This window comes from Microtus ochrogaster, chromosome 5 (assembly GCF_000317375.1).
Source record: "Microtus ochrogaster isolate Prairie Vole_2 chromosome 5, MicOch1.0, whole genome shotgun sequence".
In the NCBI taxonomy this organism is placed as follows: domain Eukaryota; kingdom Metazoa; phylum Chordata; class Mammalia; order Rodentia; family Cricetidae; genus Microtus; species Microtus ochrogaster.
In genome coordinates this window covers 66,833,615-66,852,228 of record NC_022012.1, presented here as the reverse complement: position 1 = coordinate 66,852,228, position 18,614 = coordinate 66,833,615, and the positions used below count along the sequence as shown (strand labels likewise).

General features: G+C 41.7%; 1 protein-coding gene across 2 annotated transcripts in view; it reads left to right on the top strand.

Annotated features, from left to right (window-relative positions):
* Nedd4 (neural precursor cell expressed, developmentally down-regulated 4, E3 ubiquitin protein ligase) overlaps positions 1-18,614 on the top strand; it is a 97,682-nt gene that overhangs the window by 7,335 nt on the left and 71,733 nt on the right. For both annotated transcript variants that reach the window (XM_013346391.2, XM_013346392.2), the window contains exons 2-5: positions 1,151-1,315; positions 2,237-2,310; positions 9,113-9,191; positions 9,289-9,327. In XM_013346391.2, the coding sequence (XP_013201845.1) occupies positions 1,151-1,315; positions 2,237-2,310; positions 9,113-9,191; positions 9,289-9,327 (357 nt within the window). The remainder of the gene's footprint in view (positions 1-1,150; positions 1,316-2,236; positions 2,311-9,112; positions 9,192-9,288; positions 9,328-18,614) is intronic.

The following is an 18,614-nucleotide window of genomic DNA, read 5'->3' as shown; positions in this document are numbered from 1 at the left end:
CAGAGATCCGCCTGCCTCTGCCTCCCGAGTGCTGGGATTAAAGGCGTGCGCCACCATCGCCCAGCTCTCCTTGTTCTTCATGGCTTGCTCAGCCTGCCTTCTTACAGCACCCAGGACCACCTTCTTATAGCAGCCAAGTGTTGGCCCCACGCTCAGTGGGCTGGACCCTCCCACATCAATCACTAATTAAGAAAATACTTTAAAGGCTTCTCTACAGCCCGACGCCCCCCCCCCTCCCCAAGACAGGGTTTCTGTGTGACAGCTCTGGCTATCCTGTAACTAACTCACTTTGTAGACCAGGCTGGTTTCGAACTCACAGAGACTCACCTGCCTCTGCCTCCCAAGTGCTGGGATTAAAGGTGTGAACCACCACTGCCCAGCTGCCACCACTGCCTGGCCCTACAGCCCGATCGTAAGGAGAAATTTTCTCTATTGAGGTTCCCTCTCAGATGACTGTATCTTGTGTCAAGTTGACATAAAACTAGCCAGCATACATAGCAAATTAAAAAGTAGGTTGTGATGTCTGCGTGTATATAAATAAAAGAGAATGAACACAGTGTTACCAGGCTGTGCACCAAGTTTATGGAAGTATGTGTTATACCAAACTGTCCTGCAGATTCCTTAGGCAGGGGTCCCAAACAGTGTGACAGTGGGAAAGGTGGCCCAGGGCATGCAAGGCTGTGTTTACCCAGTCTCTGATCTTGACTGTGGATGTGATGTGTTGAGTAGCTGCTTTGAATTCTGCCTTGATTTCCCCTCCACAATGGACTGAGGAATTTGTAAGCCAAGTAAAGTTCCCTAAGTTGCTTTTTGTTGGGGTATTTTTCCCCAGTAGCCAAAGTGAATCCATATCTACCCTCTTTAGATTTGAACTATTTCTAACCTGTAGGACAGTTACAAGGGGTGTGACACGTGTTTCTATAGCCATGAACTCAGGCCACAGCATGGTAACATTGTGTTCATTCCTTTTTATTTACACATGGACAGACAGACTCACATCCAACTTTTTATTTGATAAGCCATTTGAGAGTAAGTTACAGAATTTGTGTTGTTTCTTCCTAAATATTTTGATATGTATCTCTTTAGAAAGTATAACATTTTTATTAATTGATTGAGAATTTCATACAATCTTTTTATTTTATTTTTATGGGTATGGGAGTTTTGCCTGGATAAGACAGAAGACGGTGTCGGATCTCCTGGAAGTGAAGCTACAGACGGTTGTGAGCCACCATGTGGGTGCTGGGAGTTGAATCCGGGTTCTTTGGAAGAGGATCACTTGCTCCTATCCGACGAGCCATATCTCCAGCCCCACAATGTATGTTTTTAAATTTTTATTTATGTGTATGGGTGTTTTGTGTGTATGTATGTCTGTATATCGTGTGTGTTCCTAGTGTCCATAGAGACCAGAAGAGGACTTCAGATTCTGGAGTTGAAGTTATAGATGGTTGTGAGCCACCATGAAGGTGCTGGGAATTGAATTCAGGTCCTCTGGAAGAGCAGTTAATGCTCTTAACTTCTGAGCTTAACTGCTCAGTCATTTCTCCAGCCCCATAGTTTTCTTTTTGTTTCTTCCCTTATTTATAATTTTGGGGATATGATCTCACTGTGTAATCCTGGCTAGCCTGATTAGCTGGTCTCAGATTTCAAAGAGATCTGCCTAGTGCTCCCTCCTAGGGATTAAAGTGGTATACCACCACACCCAGCTATATATTTGTATTATCTTTGGATCACATTTACCCCACTAACTCCTCCCCCAGCTTCCCTCAGATGATATGTTCTTCTTAAGATGAAGACATTCTCCTATAAGACCTCATTCCACTATGATATACAAAGTAATTGGTATTTGACATATTACAGTGTGTTTGCTATGCTATTATTTATACCTATTTGATGAGACTTTAAGAATAATTACCTTTTCTTGGTCATTATTACAAATGACTGAGCTTTTGATTTTATGTTATGAACACAGCAACAGTGGTAACTTCATTAGTTATAGTTTGTCGTTAGATTTTCTTGTAAAAATGTCAAAATCTTATTGAATATAATAACTAGCTCTTTTGTATGTGATCAACTATAGCTAAAAATAGCAATTTCTGTTTTTATTTTCTTTTATGTAGCTTTTAATCAGGTTATTTTAAAAGATTTCTCTAATTTTAATATTATTATTGTATTAGATTATTTTGTATTTGATAACTCATAATTATCTAAAACTAAAACAGAACGTTGTGTATTTTAGGATAACACGCGAGTTGTGAGAGTGAAGGTTATAGCTGGCATAGGCCTGGCCAAGAAGGACATCCTGGGGGCCAGGTAAGTATAGTATATGAGTTGAGATTTTATTTTCTTATTTTATTTTATTTTATTTGGTTTTTCGAGACAGGGTTTCTCTGTGGTATTGGAGCCTGTCCTGGAACTAGTTCTTGTAGACCAGGCTGGTCTCGAACTCACAGAGATTCGCCTGCCTCTGCCTCCCAAGTGCTGGGATTAAAGGCGTGCGCCACCACCGCCCGGCTATGAGTTGAGATTTTAATTTGACATTTCTTAGTTTTTTTCTTGAACTTCGATTAAATGAAAATTTGAATGATAATATTAGCAAATTTTGATGCACAGTGAAGTTATATTTCTTGGTATCTGAATTACTGAATTTGTCAAATTAAAGACAGTGATAAATATGGATTTATTATTGAGTTCTGCTTCCAGAAATTTATAAGATTCTGTTTCTCCAAATCCTTTAGCCAATAACAACCATAGTCTCTGGTGTAACACCCGATTTTGTGTTACACCCTCGGTACAGTTCACGCTCCACTGTACCGTACGCGAGTCGGGCAAGGGCCTGGAGATTGAAAGAACACACAGAGACCTGGGTCATTTGAAAGGAGATCAGCCGAATGCCATTTATTCAAACTTGGGGAAATCCTTATATATCTAGCTGCTGCACAAGGATTTCCGCCCAGGCAGGTGGGAAATCACCATACCAACGATGGAGTCAATGCCCTACAGCTAATCACCAGGCTGGGCAGGGGGAGCACAGGAACAAACAGAATACTTTAGTTAGCTGACCAGAAACTGTCCTCAAGATGAACCCCAGGAACAAGGGTAGACCCGGGCCCTACACTCTGGAAACAATATAAAAAGTAGTTCTTTGAGCATAGACTGAACAGAGCAGGGCAATGCTAGTGGGGATCCACACCTGCAGAAAAGAAGTGGAGAGTCCTTCCCCATTGTGGAAATTAGTCTGAGCCAGGCGGTGGTAGTGAACGCCTTTAATCCCAGCACTTGGGAGGCAGAGGCAGGCGGATCTCTGTGAGTTTGAGGCCAGCCTGGTCTACAAGAGCTAGTTCCAGGACAGCTAGAGTTACACAGAGAAACCCTGTCTGGCAAAAAAAAAAAAAAAAAAAGACTCTGAAGATGCATAGCATCACAAACTGGAGCAGTGGAGCAGTGTGTCGTCTTCATAGCCTGAAGATCTGGAGATTTGGAGCAGTGGGGCCTGTGGTGGAGAAACGGCAGGAATGAATCTGAAGTAAGCGTGGCAGTAGTGAGGATTCTGCAAGAAAAGAAGCTGGACTCTTAGCTCATGTCAAAAGATCTGAGCAGAGAGTCATTGCCCAACAGAGTTTGTGACCCTTGTCCAAATAAGATAGATAAACAGGAAAATCACAGAACCCAGAGTCTCTGTAGCTCAGTTTACAGTGTCTATGGTACAGCATGTAATCACCTGATCTGTAAAGAGCCAGGGAAGTGGAACACACTGAGTCAATAAAGAACATGTGAACAGGAGGTGGTGGCACACGCCTTTGTTCCCAGTACTCGGGAGGCATAGGCAGGGGGATCTCTGAATTTGAGACCTGCCTGGTCTACAGAGTGAGTTCCAGGACAGCCAGGGCTACATAGAGAGACACTGTCTCAGGAAAAAAAAAAAAAAAAAGAAAAAAAGAAAAAGAAAGAAAGAATATGTGCTCATTGTTAGTCAAAACATTACAAGTCTCAGGAATGAAGTAGAGGCCTAAATAAATAAATAATGAAATAAAAGGAAAATTCTGCAGCTAAAGTACAGTATCTGAAATTAAAATGCTCAGATGGTTATGGTACCAGAATGTGGAGCAAAGATGAACTGAGCTTACGTCAAGAGGAGTCTTTGCCAATTAGAAGATGGTAGATATAAAGGAACAATCTGTCATACTAAGATTCAGAAAGGATGGAGAGCTAAATAATGAAGTAAAACATTTTTTGAAGAGTAAGTGTTCAAGTCAGACAGTGGTGGTGCGTGCCTTTAACCCAGCACTTGGGAGGCAGAGGCAGGTGGGTCTCTGAGTTCTAGTCCACAGAGTGAGTTCCAGGATAGCCAGGGCTACTCAGTGAAACACTGTCTGGAAAAAGAAACAAGCAAAAAGAATAAATGAAATCAGTGATACACATAATTTTTTATTATCGAAAATATCGGGCTGGAGAGATGGCTCAGCAGTTAGGAGCCTGTACTGCTCCTACAGAAGACCATTTCCAGTGTACTGCCTGTGACCAACTCCAGGAGATCTGACGCCCTCATCTGGCCTCCACAGGCACTGCAGCCACATGCACATGCACAACTTAAGTCTTTCTAAGGAAGAAATGTTAAAACAACTTGTTCCTGGTAAAGAGAATTGATGCCAGATGGAAACTCAGATTCTCAGAAAGGAAAAGAGCATCAACAACAATAAATATCTAGAACCACATTTTTTTTAATTAAAAATTTGATTTATGTTTGTGGGTGTTTTGTCTTTGTGTATGTACATATATGTGCCTGATGTCCACAGAGGTCACCAAGGGTGTTGAATCTCCTGTAACTGCAGTTACAGATGGTTTTGAGCTGCTGTGTTTGTGCTGGAATCAAATCTGGGTTCCTTGTAAGACCTTATACTGGGCCCATTGGAATCATGGTTCACAATCTTGTCTTACGGATTTGTATTATAGATTAAAGGAGTACTCATGGCAATTACAGCTTATACTACTGGGCTGTACATTGTACGTGTGTCTGCTGTGAACCTGTATGGAAGAATGTTGTGATAGAATGCATAGGTAAAGGGAGTCATTAAGGGCATATAATAGAAGACATAAACCATCCGCAGTACTGCAAAGAATTAAAGGTTTTTCAAAAGCAGAATTTTTTTAAATATATATATATTTATTTATTATGTATACAATGTTCTGTCTGTGTGTATGTCTGCAGGCCAGAAGAGGGCACCAGACCTCATTACAGATGGTTGTGAGCCACCATGTGGTTGCTGGGAATTGAACTCAGGACCTTTGGAAGAGCAGGCAATGCTCTTAACCACTGAGCCATCTCTCCAGCCCCCAAAAGCAGAATTTTTTTTTGCTTTTTATTTTGTTTTTTTTTGGTTTCGAGACAGGGTCTCTTTGTAGTCCTGGTTGTCCTTGAACTTGCTCTGTAGACCAGGCTGTCCTCAAACTCAAGAGATCTGCCTGCCTCTGCTTCCTGAGTGTTGGAGTTAAAGGTGTGCTCTATTGTGCCTGGCTGTAAAAGCAAAAATTTAAAAATAAAATTCTTGAAAAAATTAAAAAGCCAGTACAAAACAAATCATTTTTTTTTTTTATAAAGGAGGCAGGACACGGAAAGGAAGACATAGGAGTTGCAGACTTGTACCCAGTCCTGCCAATAATTACATGAAACATTAGTGGAAAGAAATAAACACAAAGAAGAGGTTATTGCAATAAAGTAGAAAGTAAGACTCCTTAGACATGGTGTCCCATTCTTCTAATTCCAGCATTCAGTGGGATTGTGAGGTCTAGGCCAGCCTATGCTACATAGTGACAACTTCAAAAATCCAGGGCTGGCGTGGTCTTTGTGAATCCCTGGTAGTGAGGGATGTATGGGGGCAGGGAGTGCAGCAGGGTCCTGCCATAAAGTAGAGGGTGTGTCGGAGAACTTGAGGGCCTGAAGAGACGGCTCAGGGTAAGAGTTCTAGAGATTGGAGTTTGGTTCCCAGCACCTACATCAGCTGACTCACAACTATCTATAACTCCAGCTCCAGGAGATCTATCCATTGCCCTCTCTGGCTTCTGCAGGCACTGTGTGCGCGTACATATAAATAATGAAACAACTTTAAGGAAAGATATCCAAACAGTGACACATCCAAGTTGGGGGAAATGGATCCAAAACTGGGATGATAAAGATTAAAGTGAATACATTGAAATCTGATGAAATAAGGGTTCAACATGAAACTGTTATCAGAAATTTGTAATAGTTAGAAATGGCTATATGCCTGTCAATGGAACTTGGAGATGTAGAGCTCAAAATTTGACAGAATAAAAGGGAAAATAGAAAGTTTATAATAATGGATAACAACACTCATGCCTTTCAAAATTGTTAAACCAGATACATTAAAAACCAAAATCACAGAAACAGTTTATAGGTTAATAGATCTCAGAGGGAAGAATGAAGTGGCCCTCACCTGGGAAGTGATAACAGGGGAGGCCCTCGGAGTATAGATTGTGTTAGTGAGGGCATTGCGGCCCAGGGCATATATAACCCACGTTAATTCCTATCACGGAGTTCTAAGTGATGGAGTTTCGAGCAAGTTGCCGTGAGTATCATGGTGTTCTTTCCCTGAGCTGTGGTCGCTGTGACGGGTCTGCACATTCCATACTGAGTGTGGGTTCAGTGGGAGCTCATGTATTGACCAACTGCAGTGTGTGGTCCCCAAAAAGTAAATATGTAAATCAGCTACACTGAGGAAAAGGAAGGAAATAGAAGTCTGTCTTACTGTATTATTCTGTGTATGTGTAAACATGCACATGCCATGCCATAGCATGTAGATGGGGGCCAGAGGACAGTTCATATGAATCAGTTCTGGGGGAACTGAACTCAAGTTGTCAACCTTGGCAAGGACCTTTACCCACTGAGCCCTCTCGTTGATCCCAGACTATTGCCAATGTATTGTATAAAGACCTAAGAGGTAGGTCAGATGAAATGTTCATACCAGTCACACATCTGACAAGACCTTTAACTATCTTTTATGTCATATAACTCAATAGTAATAAAAATAAAAAATTGAATTAAAAATGAGCAGAATCACTGAATGCGACAGACAGTATAAAATATCTAAATAACAATCTCTGTTGGGGTAGGTTAGAGTTAGATTTCTTTTTCTCTTTTGAGATGGTTTCACTATGTAGCCTGGCTGACCTAGAGTTCCTATGTAGATCAGGCTGGCCTTGAACTCACAGAGATGTGCCTCCTAAGTGCTGGGATTAAAGGTCACCATTCCCAGCAATTTTTATAGTTTTTATTTAACATTATATAGTTAGTTGTAAAAGCTATAGATAAGATTAGAAGGGAAATGTAGAAAACAGGAGGCCAGGGGATATCACCGTGAAACTAGCAGATGGTAGAAAAGACAGAGAAGGACTAAGGACATAGGTCAGCTTGCTGAGAATGCACCAAGTTCTGAGTTTGGTCCCATCAGCACCAAGGGAACTGGATGAGGTGATGCCCGCCTGTAATCCCAGCACTTGAGATGGAGGCAGGAGAGTCTGGTCCTTCTCACTTTACATAGAGAGGTTAAGGCCATCTGGGATACAAATAACTCATCAGGAAGAGAAGAAGAAAAAAGGAATTCATAATGGTATAAGAACCGAGAGATGAGTGTTTCAGAGCATTTTCAGAATAGATCTGAGGACAGAGACAGAATCTAGACCTTGTGGTTCTAGAGAGCCATGGGCATGAAGGGAGGAAAGGGGAAGTCACTGTGTTGGTTGAGACTTGTTTTCTGTGGAGCAGGTGCTGTAGTCTCAGCCCCGGCCATCCCCCTGCTGTGTAGTCTGCACAACTTGGAGAGAAAAATAATAGCTGACCGTGATCCACAAAAGCTGTTTTGAACAGTGTTTGATGCGGAGTAACTGCTGTCTAAGTGTTATTACCAAACATTCTCTTGTAAAGTTTAGCTGAGAAAGGAAGAAAAAAACATGTTCCACTTTGCTAGAGAAAGGAGGGGGGTCAGGAACGGAGGAGTGTCAAAACACATTGATATACCTCGATAAACTAGGTCAAAGGGAAAACTGGAGGATAAAGGAGTTGATGGAGGGCACTGGACAAGTGAATCCGCCCCACACAGGAGGAGGACCGGAAGGAGGTGGGTTCTAATCAGTGCCAGTGTTGGGAGTGGGCTTTGTAAATCAAGAAGAGAAGGTTTATGAGGAAACAGGGTGGGGGTGGGGGTGGATAGTAAGTGGTGAGAAGGGTCAGCACTATCTGAGATACTCAGAGAGAGAGGGAGATTTGACTGTGACTGCCTAAGATGTCCTCACTCGGTCTCTGCTCTTCAAAGCCCATGTGTCACAAGATGTCCTCTTTCATGTCTTCCTTTATTAGGGTTCCCGGGACTGGAGAGATGGCTCAGCAGTAAAGAGCTCTTGCTTCTCTTGCAGAGAACCTGAGTTTGGTTCCCAGTACCTTGTCAGGGAGCTTTTGTAACTCTAGCTCCAGGGGCCCTACATATGTCTCTCTCTCTCTCTCTCTCACACACACACACACACACGTATCCCACCCCACCATGCTTGGAAAAGTGTAATCATTTTTAACTGCAGTTCATCTTATTTTAATGTAATTAAAGATTTAACTTAGTTTGAAGACTTAAAATTTTAAGATTTATTTATTTTCAGTTGTGTGTATTTGTGCATGTTTGTGTGAGCTGACGTGTACCGCGTGTGTGCAGGTCTTTCCTATGTAACAAGTTTTATACTGTGAGAAGGTTTGGAAACAGCTGTGGTCTTGAAAAGCTAGTTTTACAACCCCTCAATTAGCCACCTGCATTCAAAAGGGACGGTAAGGATCAAAGACATTTTTAAAATATCTAAAAAGTTTGTAAGACACCAGAGCTGTGGGTAAGAGATCTGCATTCTAAATTCCTGCCTGTTTTACAGACTTGGTATGTAAACTTTTTAACAAAATGTAAGTTTCTGCAAATACTTAGCCTGTGTACAGATCCCTGAATTTTAAGGTTACGAAGTAATAGAAATAATAAAATAGTAGCAGCTGTTAACAAGGAGAACTCTGGAAATCTGGTCACGTGAACGGTTGGGACGAGCCGCCGCTAAACGCCTTTGTTTTTAACAGTGACCCTTACGTGAGAGTGACCCTGTACGACCCGATGAGTGGAGTCCTCACCAGTGTTCAGACGAAAACCATCAAAAAGGTTAGATTTAGCCAGCTTCCACAAGTTTTTAATAAACTTTGTTTTCTTAATGACAAATTATTAAAAAATAAATTACACTATGTTTATTGTCTTTTAGTCTTTGAATCCAAAATGGAATGAAGAAATACTATTCAGAGTAAGTATGCATTTTATTTTATTATTAAAGAAAAAAATATTTTTTCTCCATATTAAATACTCATTTACAATATTCTAAAATACATTTTGGAATTTGCCTAGACTTTTGAATTTTGTTTATTATTCATGTGTGTGTGTAATGTATGTGTGAGTGAGGACATGCACTTGATGCAGTACACGTGTGGAGGTCAGAAAACAATCCTGAACTTGGCTCTCTCCTTCCTCCTTTTTATGGGTCCCCAGGATCAAACTCAAGCTCCAAGCTTGCATAAAATTTTTTTTTAACCTGCCAAGACATTTCACTGGGCCCAAAATTTTTTTTTAAAGATTTATTTATTTATTTATTATGTAAACAACATTTTGCCTCGATGTATGCCTGCATGCCAGAGCAGGGCACCAGATCTCATTACAGATGGCTGTGAGCCACCATGTGGTTGCTGGGAATTGAACTCAGGACCTCTGGAAGAGCAGCCAGTGCTCTTAACCTCTGAGCCATCCATCTCTCCAGCCCTGGACCCAAAATTTTTAAAAGAAAATTTTAAGGTTTTTTTTCTGAGACAGGGTCTCCCTGTGAACTGTGGCTCGCCTGGGACTAGCTATATAGACCAGACTTGGCTTTGAACTCACAGAGATCTATCTACTTCTGCTCTCTGAGTGCTGAGATTAAAGGTGTGTGTGGCCATGCCCAGATACCCAGCAAATTTTTTTAGAGTCTCTCCTGGCACTAGACCAGGCTGGCCTCGAACTCACAGAGATCTGCCTGCATCTGCCTTCCGAGTGCTGGGATTAAAGGCATGTGCCACCACCGCCTGACCCCAGAAAAAATTTTAAGGAGAGTTAAAATTAGGGGTTGGAGAGATGTCTCGGGGATCAAGAGCACTTGTTGGTCTTGCAGAAGACCTGGATTCAATTCCCAGCACCCGAATGGTGGCTCAGAGCCAGCTGTCACTCCAGTTCCAGGGGATCCAGTGCCCTGTTCTCAGCTTTGAGTATGCCAGGCACACATAGATCTTTTAAAAGAGAGTTAAAATTAGGAACCCTCTGAAGACATGGTAGGACCACTAATCTTACTGTGAGAAATACGTGGAGGCGATAGTGGTGAGAGATGGTCGTGCAGCTGGACCGCCCCGTCCTCATCAACTCAAGTGAAGCAGACACAGCGCTCTTCCTCCACTCCACAGAGCCATGGGTGGGGAGACTGCTGGGAGGCCTGTGGCTCGGTGGACGCTGCCTTGCAGGCCCTTTCTTGACCTGCCAGCCTGCTCACTCCACCTCAGATTCCAGCCCCTTACCCCAGCTCTCAGGAGACTCTGAGGGACTTGTTTCTCAAGTCCTTACCATTCCACGCAAGGTGGAGGTGCATTCCTGTAATCTCTTGGCGGAATCCTTCCTGCTTGTATTTTAATTAAAATAATTTTCCTGCCTCAGTTTCCCCATTGCTTGTGAACTCACATATGGCTAGTGTTCTTTTGTTTATTTATTTGCTTTTTAAATGGTTTTTCAAGGCGGTCTCTCTTGTGTAACACCCCTGGCTCTCCTGGAACCCACTCTGAACTCACTCTGTAGACCAGGCTGGCCTTAAACTCTGCCTCCCAAATGCTGGGATTAAAGCCATGTGCTACCACCTCCAGGCCGGTGTTCTTAAAAAAAACATTTTCCCATTTTCTTTCTGCTTCTTCAATGTGGTCTTCACCTGTCTGACCTAGCTCACACCCAGGGTCACTGTGACTCTCGTCTGCCAGGCTCCTCTAATCTCTTCCCCTTGGTGCAGTGCTCTTCTGGGTAAATATTTGTTTTGTTTTATTAAAACAAGGAAAAAATGTATGTGGCTGCAGCTGTGGAACACACAGTTTCAGTCAGGGACAAGAAGCCTCCTGTCTGCATTGGACAGGCCGAGGTTTGTGCGGTTTCTTCAGTTCTCATGAAGGGAGACAGAAGGGAAGAACTTGCTGAGGATGGACACGGGAGCCTCTCTGAAGGCCTCGCACCAGCAAAGTGCTTCTGGTGTCCATGGTGAGAGACAGCTCTCCTTCCACTCAGCATTGCAGGACCAGCATTTGAAACTGGTCTCAGATTTTGGATTCTTTAAGAAGTGGCACAGACTTGGTTAGAGCCATTTGGAGAAAAGTGAAACTAACTTTTGGTTTTCCTCTTTCAGCCAGAGGCTGCCTTAGACGGGCTCCTTGGCATGTGTATGGCTCAGGAATGTTCAAAGTCCTCCCAAGTGGCTCAGTTACTTATTTAAAATTTATTATTACTTTCCTTACTGTATTTTGCTCAGAAGTTTGTGCATTTTTCAATGTACAAAAATTTTCTTTGTACGTTGCTTTTCTCCTTTTTTTGAGAGAGGATGTCACTCAGGCTCCGCCCCTAGAGAGCCGCCTGCCTCTACCTCCTGAGTTCTGGGATTAGGGGTGTGTGTCACCATGCCTTGCTCTGCCCTTCTGTAGTATTAACTTCTCATTGGCCTCATAATGGCAGTCATGGTTTTGATGAATGCTGATTTGTCTTTTTTGTAGTTTTATTTATTTGTTTATTTTGATTTTTAGATACAAAGCTTCTCTGTGTAGATTAAAAGCAATTTCTTTATTTTTGATTCATTTATTTCCATGAAAGCACTAACATAAAGATGTTACAGAAAGGAATGAACTAAAAACTAAAATTCTTCTGTTCATCTTCATCTCTACTTGTCTTGAGATTATTTGTTATTCTTGCTTTTTAACCACAAGAAAATATGAAAATTGACTATAAAACTATCCTTGATGACGTCAGAATATAGGACAATCTTTTTTTAAATTAATGCTTTAGGTTAGCATACAAAATAAATCATTCCATAGTGGTATGTTCAAACATGTGTCATCGTTCTGTGTTTTCTTTTATCCCCCACGGCCTTCCATGGCTCTCCCTGCCCCTGCCCACTGCCCGGCTGCCCACTTCAGGATTTGCGTTAGGTCTGTAATGGATTTTTGAATTGATTTTTGCACAAGACAAGAGATAAGGGCCTGTTTCATTGTTCTGCTTTGGGAGTCCACCCAGGATTAAAGAACTGCTCTCTCCAGAGGATGTTTTCAACTCTAGTCAAACATTGGGTGGCTCTTTGTGTGGGTTTAGTTGTCTGATCCATTTCCTTGGCCTGAAAACCTGCTTAGGTGCCTCTACCATGGCGATTTGTTATGTAACAGTATTCCTTCGGTGTAGGGTTGATTTAGCTGTTTGAAGTCTTTATTTCCACATGGATTTTAGGATTTTTTTTTTCTAGTTCTGTGAAAAATTTCATTTGGTGGGGCTGGGATTGATTTTTGAAGATTGCTTTTTAGTAACAGCCATTTTCACAACATTACATCTCTGGTCTTTGAATATGGGTGATTTTTTTTCTATTTTCTAGTGTCTTCGGTGTCTTGAACTTTTCATTGTAGAGGCCTTTTACCTCATAGGTATTTAAATTTTTTTGTTTAGATCTATTTATTTCAATTTATATGTTCGAGTGTTTTCCTTGCATGTATGCATGTAAAGCACACGTGTGCCTGGTGCCCCTAGGTCAAAAGAAGGCACTGGAATCCTCTGGAACTCATTTTGATCCACCATAGAGATACTGGGAACTGGACCCAGGTTCTGCAAGAGCAACACATGCTCTTAACTGCTGAGTCAGCTCTCTCTAGCTCCACTGGTTTTGTTTTGTTTTTTTTTAATTTTCTGCTGGTATCTAGAAAATCTACTGTTTTTTTTTTTTCATGTTGATTTTTGTAGCTGCTGCTTTGATGAAGTGTTAACCAGGTTTAAGAATTTTCTGATGCACTCTTCGGGGCCTTTTAGGTAATGGTCAGTCACCTGCAAGGAGCCACAGTTTGACTTCTTCACTGTTCACCTTTTCTTTCTTCCTCTTACTGATGGGGCTGAGACTTCCAGCTCTAAATAGAGTAAGAGTGGAAAGTGGGCACCCGAGTCTGGCTCAGGATTTTAGAGACTGCGCTATCAGTTTAGCATAATGTCAGCTGTAGTTTTGTCGTGACAGCTTTATTATGTTAGGGTATCTTCTTTCTCGCAGTTTCTTCAGGGAACCTTGCCAAAGGCCTTTCTGCATTGGTTGAAAGGATCACATGATATCTGCCATTATCTCTGTGTATGTTCATTGATTGAGATGATTTTATGACCTCTACCCTTAGATCTGCGTGTGTGTTCTGATGAAGCGCATTGATTTGCATGTTTTGAACTAAGCATGTATCCCCAGAATGAAATCAGCCTGGCCATGGTGCACCTTTTTGTCTTATTCTTGAATTTGGTTTGTAGAAATTTTAGGGGTGTGCGTGTATGTGTGCCGTGTGTGTCTGCCTGTCTGTCTATATTCATTGCAGAATTGATCTATAACTTTCTTTGTTTTATCCTTTTCTGGATTTGGTGTTGGGATAACACTGGCCCTGCAGAATGAGTTTGGTGGTGTTCCCTCCATGACTACTTTATAGAACAGACTGAGGAACACTAATGTTGACTTTCCTTAAAGGTTTGTCTGAATCCATCAGTGGGTCTGTCTTGTTCTGGACTGTCTTGGTGGGTGACTGTTTATCGCCCTTCACTCTTGATTACATGGCTTTGAGTATTATTAAATCTTCATGTCTTCATGATTAATAATAGCAGATCAGATATGCCTAAAAATTTATCCATTTTGTACCAAATTTTTTTGACTTATGAGTTTATTTCAGATCTTTCTGATTTAAAAAATGCTTATTTATTTATTTCTCTGTGTGTGTGTGTGTGTGTGTGTGTGTGTGTATGTACGCATGTGCACATGCCTTCCACACTGTAGGTGTGCTGTGGTAGTCAGAAGACAACTCGGGAGTCAGTGCTCTCCTGCCATCTGAGATCAAAGCCAGATTGTCAGACCTACATGCAAGCCCTTCTATCTGCTGAGCTGCCCATCTCACCAGCCTCTTTCTGAGTTTCAAGAAAAGATTTATTTTTATTATTTTAAATTATGAATAGGTATACATGGGAATTTGAATGGGCCAGAGGATTCCCTGGAGCTGGAGTAACAACCGCATGTGAGCCACGTGATGTGGGTGCTAGGAACTGAGCTCGGGTCCTAGAAGTGCAGCAAGTGCTCTTAGCCACTGAGCCAAATGAGGACCCTCCCGCCCCACTCTTTAATGTAAGCACTCATACCTGTAAACTTTCCTCTTAGACCTGCCCGAGTTGCACCCCAGAGGTTCTAATAAAGTGGGCTTTCAATTTCACTTGACTCCAGAAGCTTTCCCATTTCTTCAGTGATACAGTGGTTTATTCAAGAGTCTATCCGAGTGTTCGTGTAATCGCTCTGTGTGTTTTTGCTGCTGATTTCTAGTTTAATTGCACTATGGCTGATAAGATGCAAGAGGTTATATTGATGCTTTTGTATTTGGTAAGTCTGGATTCATGGCCTAGAAAGTGATCTATTTTAGAAATGGTTCCATGGGCTGCTGAAAAGAATGTGTATCCTGTATCTTTTGGATGGAATATCCAGTAGATATCAGCTAAGTCAATTTGATCAGTGGTAGAGTTTAACTCTGAGCTATCTGTGTTGATTTTTAGTCTGGACAATGTTTCCAGAGGTGAGGGTTCAGTACTGACCAAATCACCCACTATTACTGTCTGACAGTTTATGTCTTTTGTGTTTGTTTTGTAGAATTGGGAACCTTGGTCTTTGCTGTAAATATATTTACAAGTATTACATCTCCTTGATAAATTGTTCCCTTTTTTAGTATGTAGTCATCTTAGAAAAATGCTGACTAATTTTGGTGCGAAGTCTACCTTGTCAGACACTGGAAGAACTGCTAGCTTCCAGTCTGTTTCATCTCACTCAGTAGACTGTGCCCCATCCTTGGTTTCACGAAGGACTTGGGCATTTGTTTGTTTAAGAAACAGATCATTAGGGGGCTGGAGAGATGGCTCAGCGGTTAAGAGCATTGCCTGCTCTTCCAAAGGTCCTGAGTTCAATTCCCGGCAACCACATGGTGGCTCACAACCATCTGAAATGAAGTCTAGTGCCCTCTTCCGGCCTGTAGGAATACAGGCAGACAGAACACTGTATACATAATGAGTAAATAAATAAATAAAAAAAATTAAAAAAAAAACAGATCATTAGATTTAGGTTGGTTTTTTTTTAGATTTATTTATTATGTTTGTTTTTTTTAAAGATTTACTTATTATGTATAGTGTTGTGTTCTTTTTGCATGTTTGCCTGCACGCCAGAAGAGGGCATCAGATTTTATTATAGTTGGTTGTGAGTCACTATGTGGTCACTGGGAATTGAACTCAGGCCCTCTGGAAGATCAGTCAATGCTCTTAACCTCTGAGCCATCTTTCCAGCCCTAGATCTAGTTTTTAAAACCACTCAGCCAGTCTGTGTCTCATTATTGTTGACTTGAAGCCAGTTACATTTAAGGTCATAATAGAGTGACCTGTACTGAGTCCTGTAATTTTAAGGTTGTTTTTGTGGTTGGTTGGGTTGCTGTTTGTCCTTTTCTTTTCCTGTTCCTATCAGATCTCCCTGGTTACTGTGTTAGACATGATGGATTCCTTCCTTGCTCTCCTTTGTTCATCTAGTTCTCTCTTGACAATATTCTTTCCTGTGCTCTTGAGATAGGGTTTCTCTGTCTAACAGCACTAGCTGCCCTGGAACTAGCTCTGTAGACCAGGCTGGCCTCTAACTCCCAAGTGTTGGGATTATAGGCATGTACCACCACTGCCCAGCTTTTCCTGTGCTCTTATGAGTAACTCTCTTTCCACCTCTTATGTAAGGTGTTCCTTGAAGCATATTCTGTAACACTGGCTTGATGATTGTGAATTTCTTGTACGGAAATGTCCTTAATTCTTCACCAGTGTAAAAGTAGATGATGTGGGATGCCAGCTGGCGGTTCTCTGCCCGTACATTTGTTAACTTAGATGAAGTGGGCCAGTTAGTTACTTTAAAGTACAACTATCAAAACTTACAGAGAAATAAGTTGTCCAGATAGTCCTCTATCTCTTAAAGAAATTGAACTTTAAGTTAAAAGCATTCAACGAAGAGTTCAATCCATCCCAGTAGTTCCACTGTTAACTTCTGTCACACATTCAACCAGTGTCTGGTGAAAAATTGAAGAGGAAAGGCAGAGGCAGGCGGATCTCTGTGAGTTTGAGACCAGCCTGGTCTACAAGAGCTAGTTCCAGAACAGGCTCCAAAAAAACACAGAGAAACCCTGTCTTGAGAAACCAAAAAAAAAATTGAAGAGGAAGGAACGTCCCACAGTTTGTTCATACATGAGGCCAGCAGTGCTCTGTTACCAAAACCAGATGTGGACGATGAGAGAGTAGAACTGAGTATTGTTAGTATTCTAGTTTCATTTCCGTTGCTGTGATCACCCACCCTGACCAAAAGTAGCTTAAGGGGGTGGGGAGTAATTTGGCTCACACCTCGAATAACTGTTCACATAAAATCCATGTTCAAGAGCTGAGAGAAATGAAGTAGCCATGCTGTTTGCTCTCATCTAACTTTCTACTGCTTTCTGTAGTTCAGGTACACAGCCTAGGGAATGGTACTGCCCACAGTGGACTGGTGGTGGTGCTGGTGGGTGGGTGTGTTGCTGGGGATTGAATCTTCAGTTTTGAAAATGCTAGGCAAGCACTGTACCACTGAGTTTATGTCCAGTCTTATTGCCAATCTGTCCCAAATGATTTCAAGTCTTTAGTCTGACATCTTCGTGGATCCACAAAATCAGAAAATGTCACTTAAATGTGACTTCTCATATCTCTTATAGGTACCAGTACCATCTGGATAGGTAGGAAAGAACTTAATAGATCCCTGGAGCTAATATCCCTTGGTGGGTCAACAGATTTTGCTTTCCCCCCCCACTTTGTGTGTTAGTACATGTGCACACAAAGACCAAAGGACAATCTTGGGTATTGTTTCTTAGGCATCCACCCTTTTTCATTGGGAAAGGATCTGTCTCTGGCTTACAGTGTACAGTTAGGCTAGGTTGGCTGGTCACTGAGTCCCAGGGATCTGCCTGTTTCCTTTGCCCTGTGCTGGAATTGGAAGCACACCTTACCAGACTGGCTCTTTTACTTCTAGGGATTGAGTCTAGGTCCTCAAGCATTTTACTGACTGAGCTCTTTCTGCAATCCAGAAAACTTTTCCTAAAGGTCCAGGATATAAAAATGTAGGTTCTTGGGGCTGGGAGAGAAAGTCAAGGCTCTAGTGTAGTTGCTTGTATATACATATACAATGTAAGTATAAACCTGGTTTGATGGTGTTAGGTAGAGGAGGAGGTATAAGGTGTAGCCAGTAGGATCAGAAGTTCAAGACCAGCTTGGGCTGGAATGTGATGGTACACCTACAATCAGCTATTCAGGAACTAAGGCAGCAGGATCACATGAACCTAGGATTTTGAGATTAGTCTGTCCAACATAGCAGAGCCACGTTTCAAACATGTAAATAGACAAAATAAGACCATTTAAAAAATATAATTATTGCCACGTACAATGACATATCCCTGGAACCCCAGTGCTAGGGGCATAAACAGCTTGATCACCCTGGCTAAAATGGGAAGTTGCAGATTCAGCGAGAGATCCTTTCTCAAAAAATAAGTGTTTGAAGAAGGTACCTGACATCCACTTCTGACCTCCACAGACATGGTATAGGTAAGCACATTTGCATACACACGCACACATGCATACAGCACAGAATCACATGTTATATTTTGCCTAGCCCTTGTTTTAGATCAGTAAGCTTACTTCTTTGATTAGAATCTATTCAGAAAGTCTTTCTCTTCCTTCCTTCCTTCCTTTCTTTTTTGTTTTTCTTTCCTTTTTTTTTGAGACAGGGTTTTTCTCTATAGCCTTCACTGTCCTGGAACTTGCTCTGTAGACCAAGCTGGCTTCAAACTCACAGCGATCTGCCTGCCTCTGCCCGAGTGCTGGGATTAAAGGTTTGCACCACCATGGCCAGACTTGTTATTTTTTTTCTCCCCCACCCCATACCCCCAGCTTAGGACAAAACCCAGGGCCTTGCCCAAGCTAAATTCCCAACTCATTTAATTTTTTTTTCTTCTTCAGCTTTTTATTTTCTTCTGTATTTTGAGAGACCACCACAAATTCACCTTAAACCATTTCTATTTGAGCCCAACAGCCCTTGTTTTCTGGAAACTCATTCTGTAGTGTACTGGTTTGTATTTGTTTTATGCTTGTGAGTGTCCTAAGCATCTCTAAGGATGCTGCTTCTAGTTTTCTTTTGTTATGTTAGCTACTTCCTTCCCTTTGGGAAGCATCTATGGTTTAGTT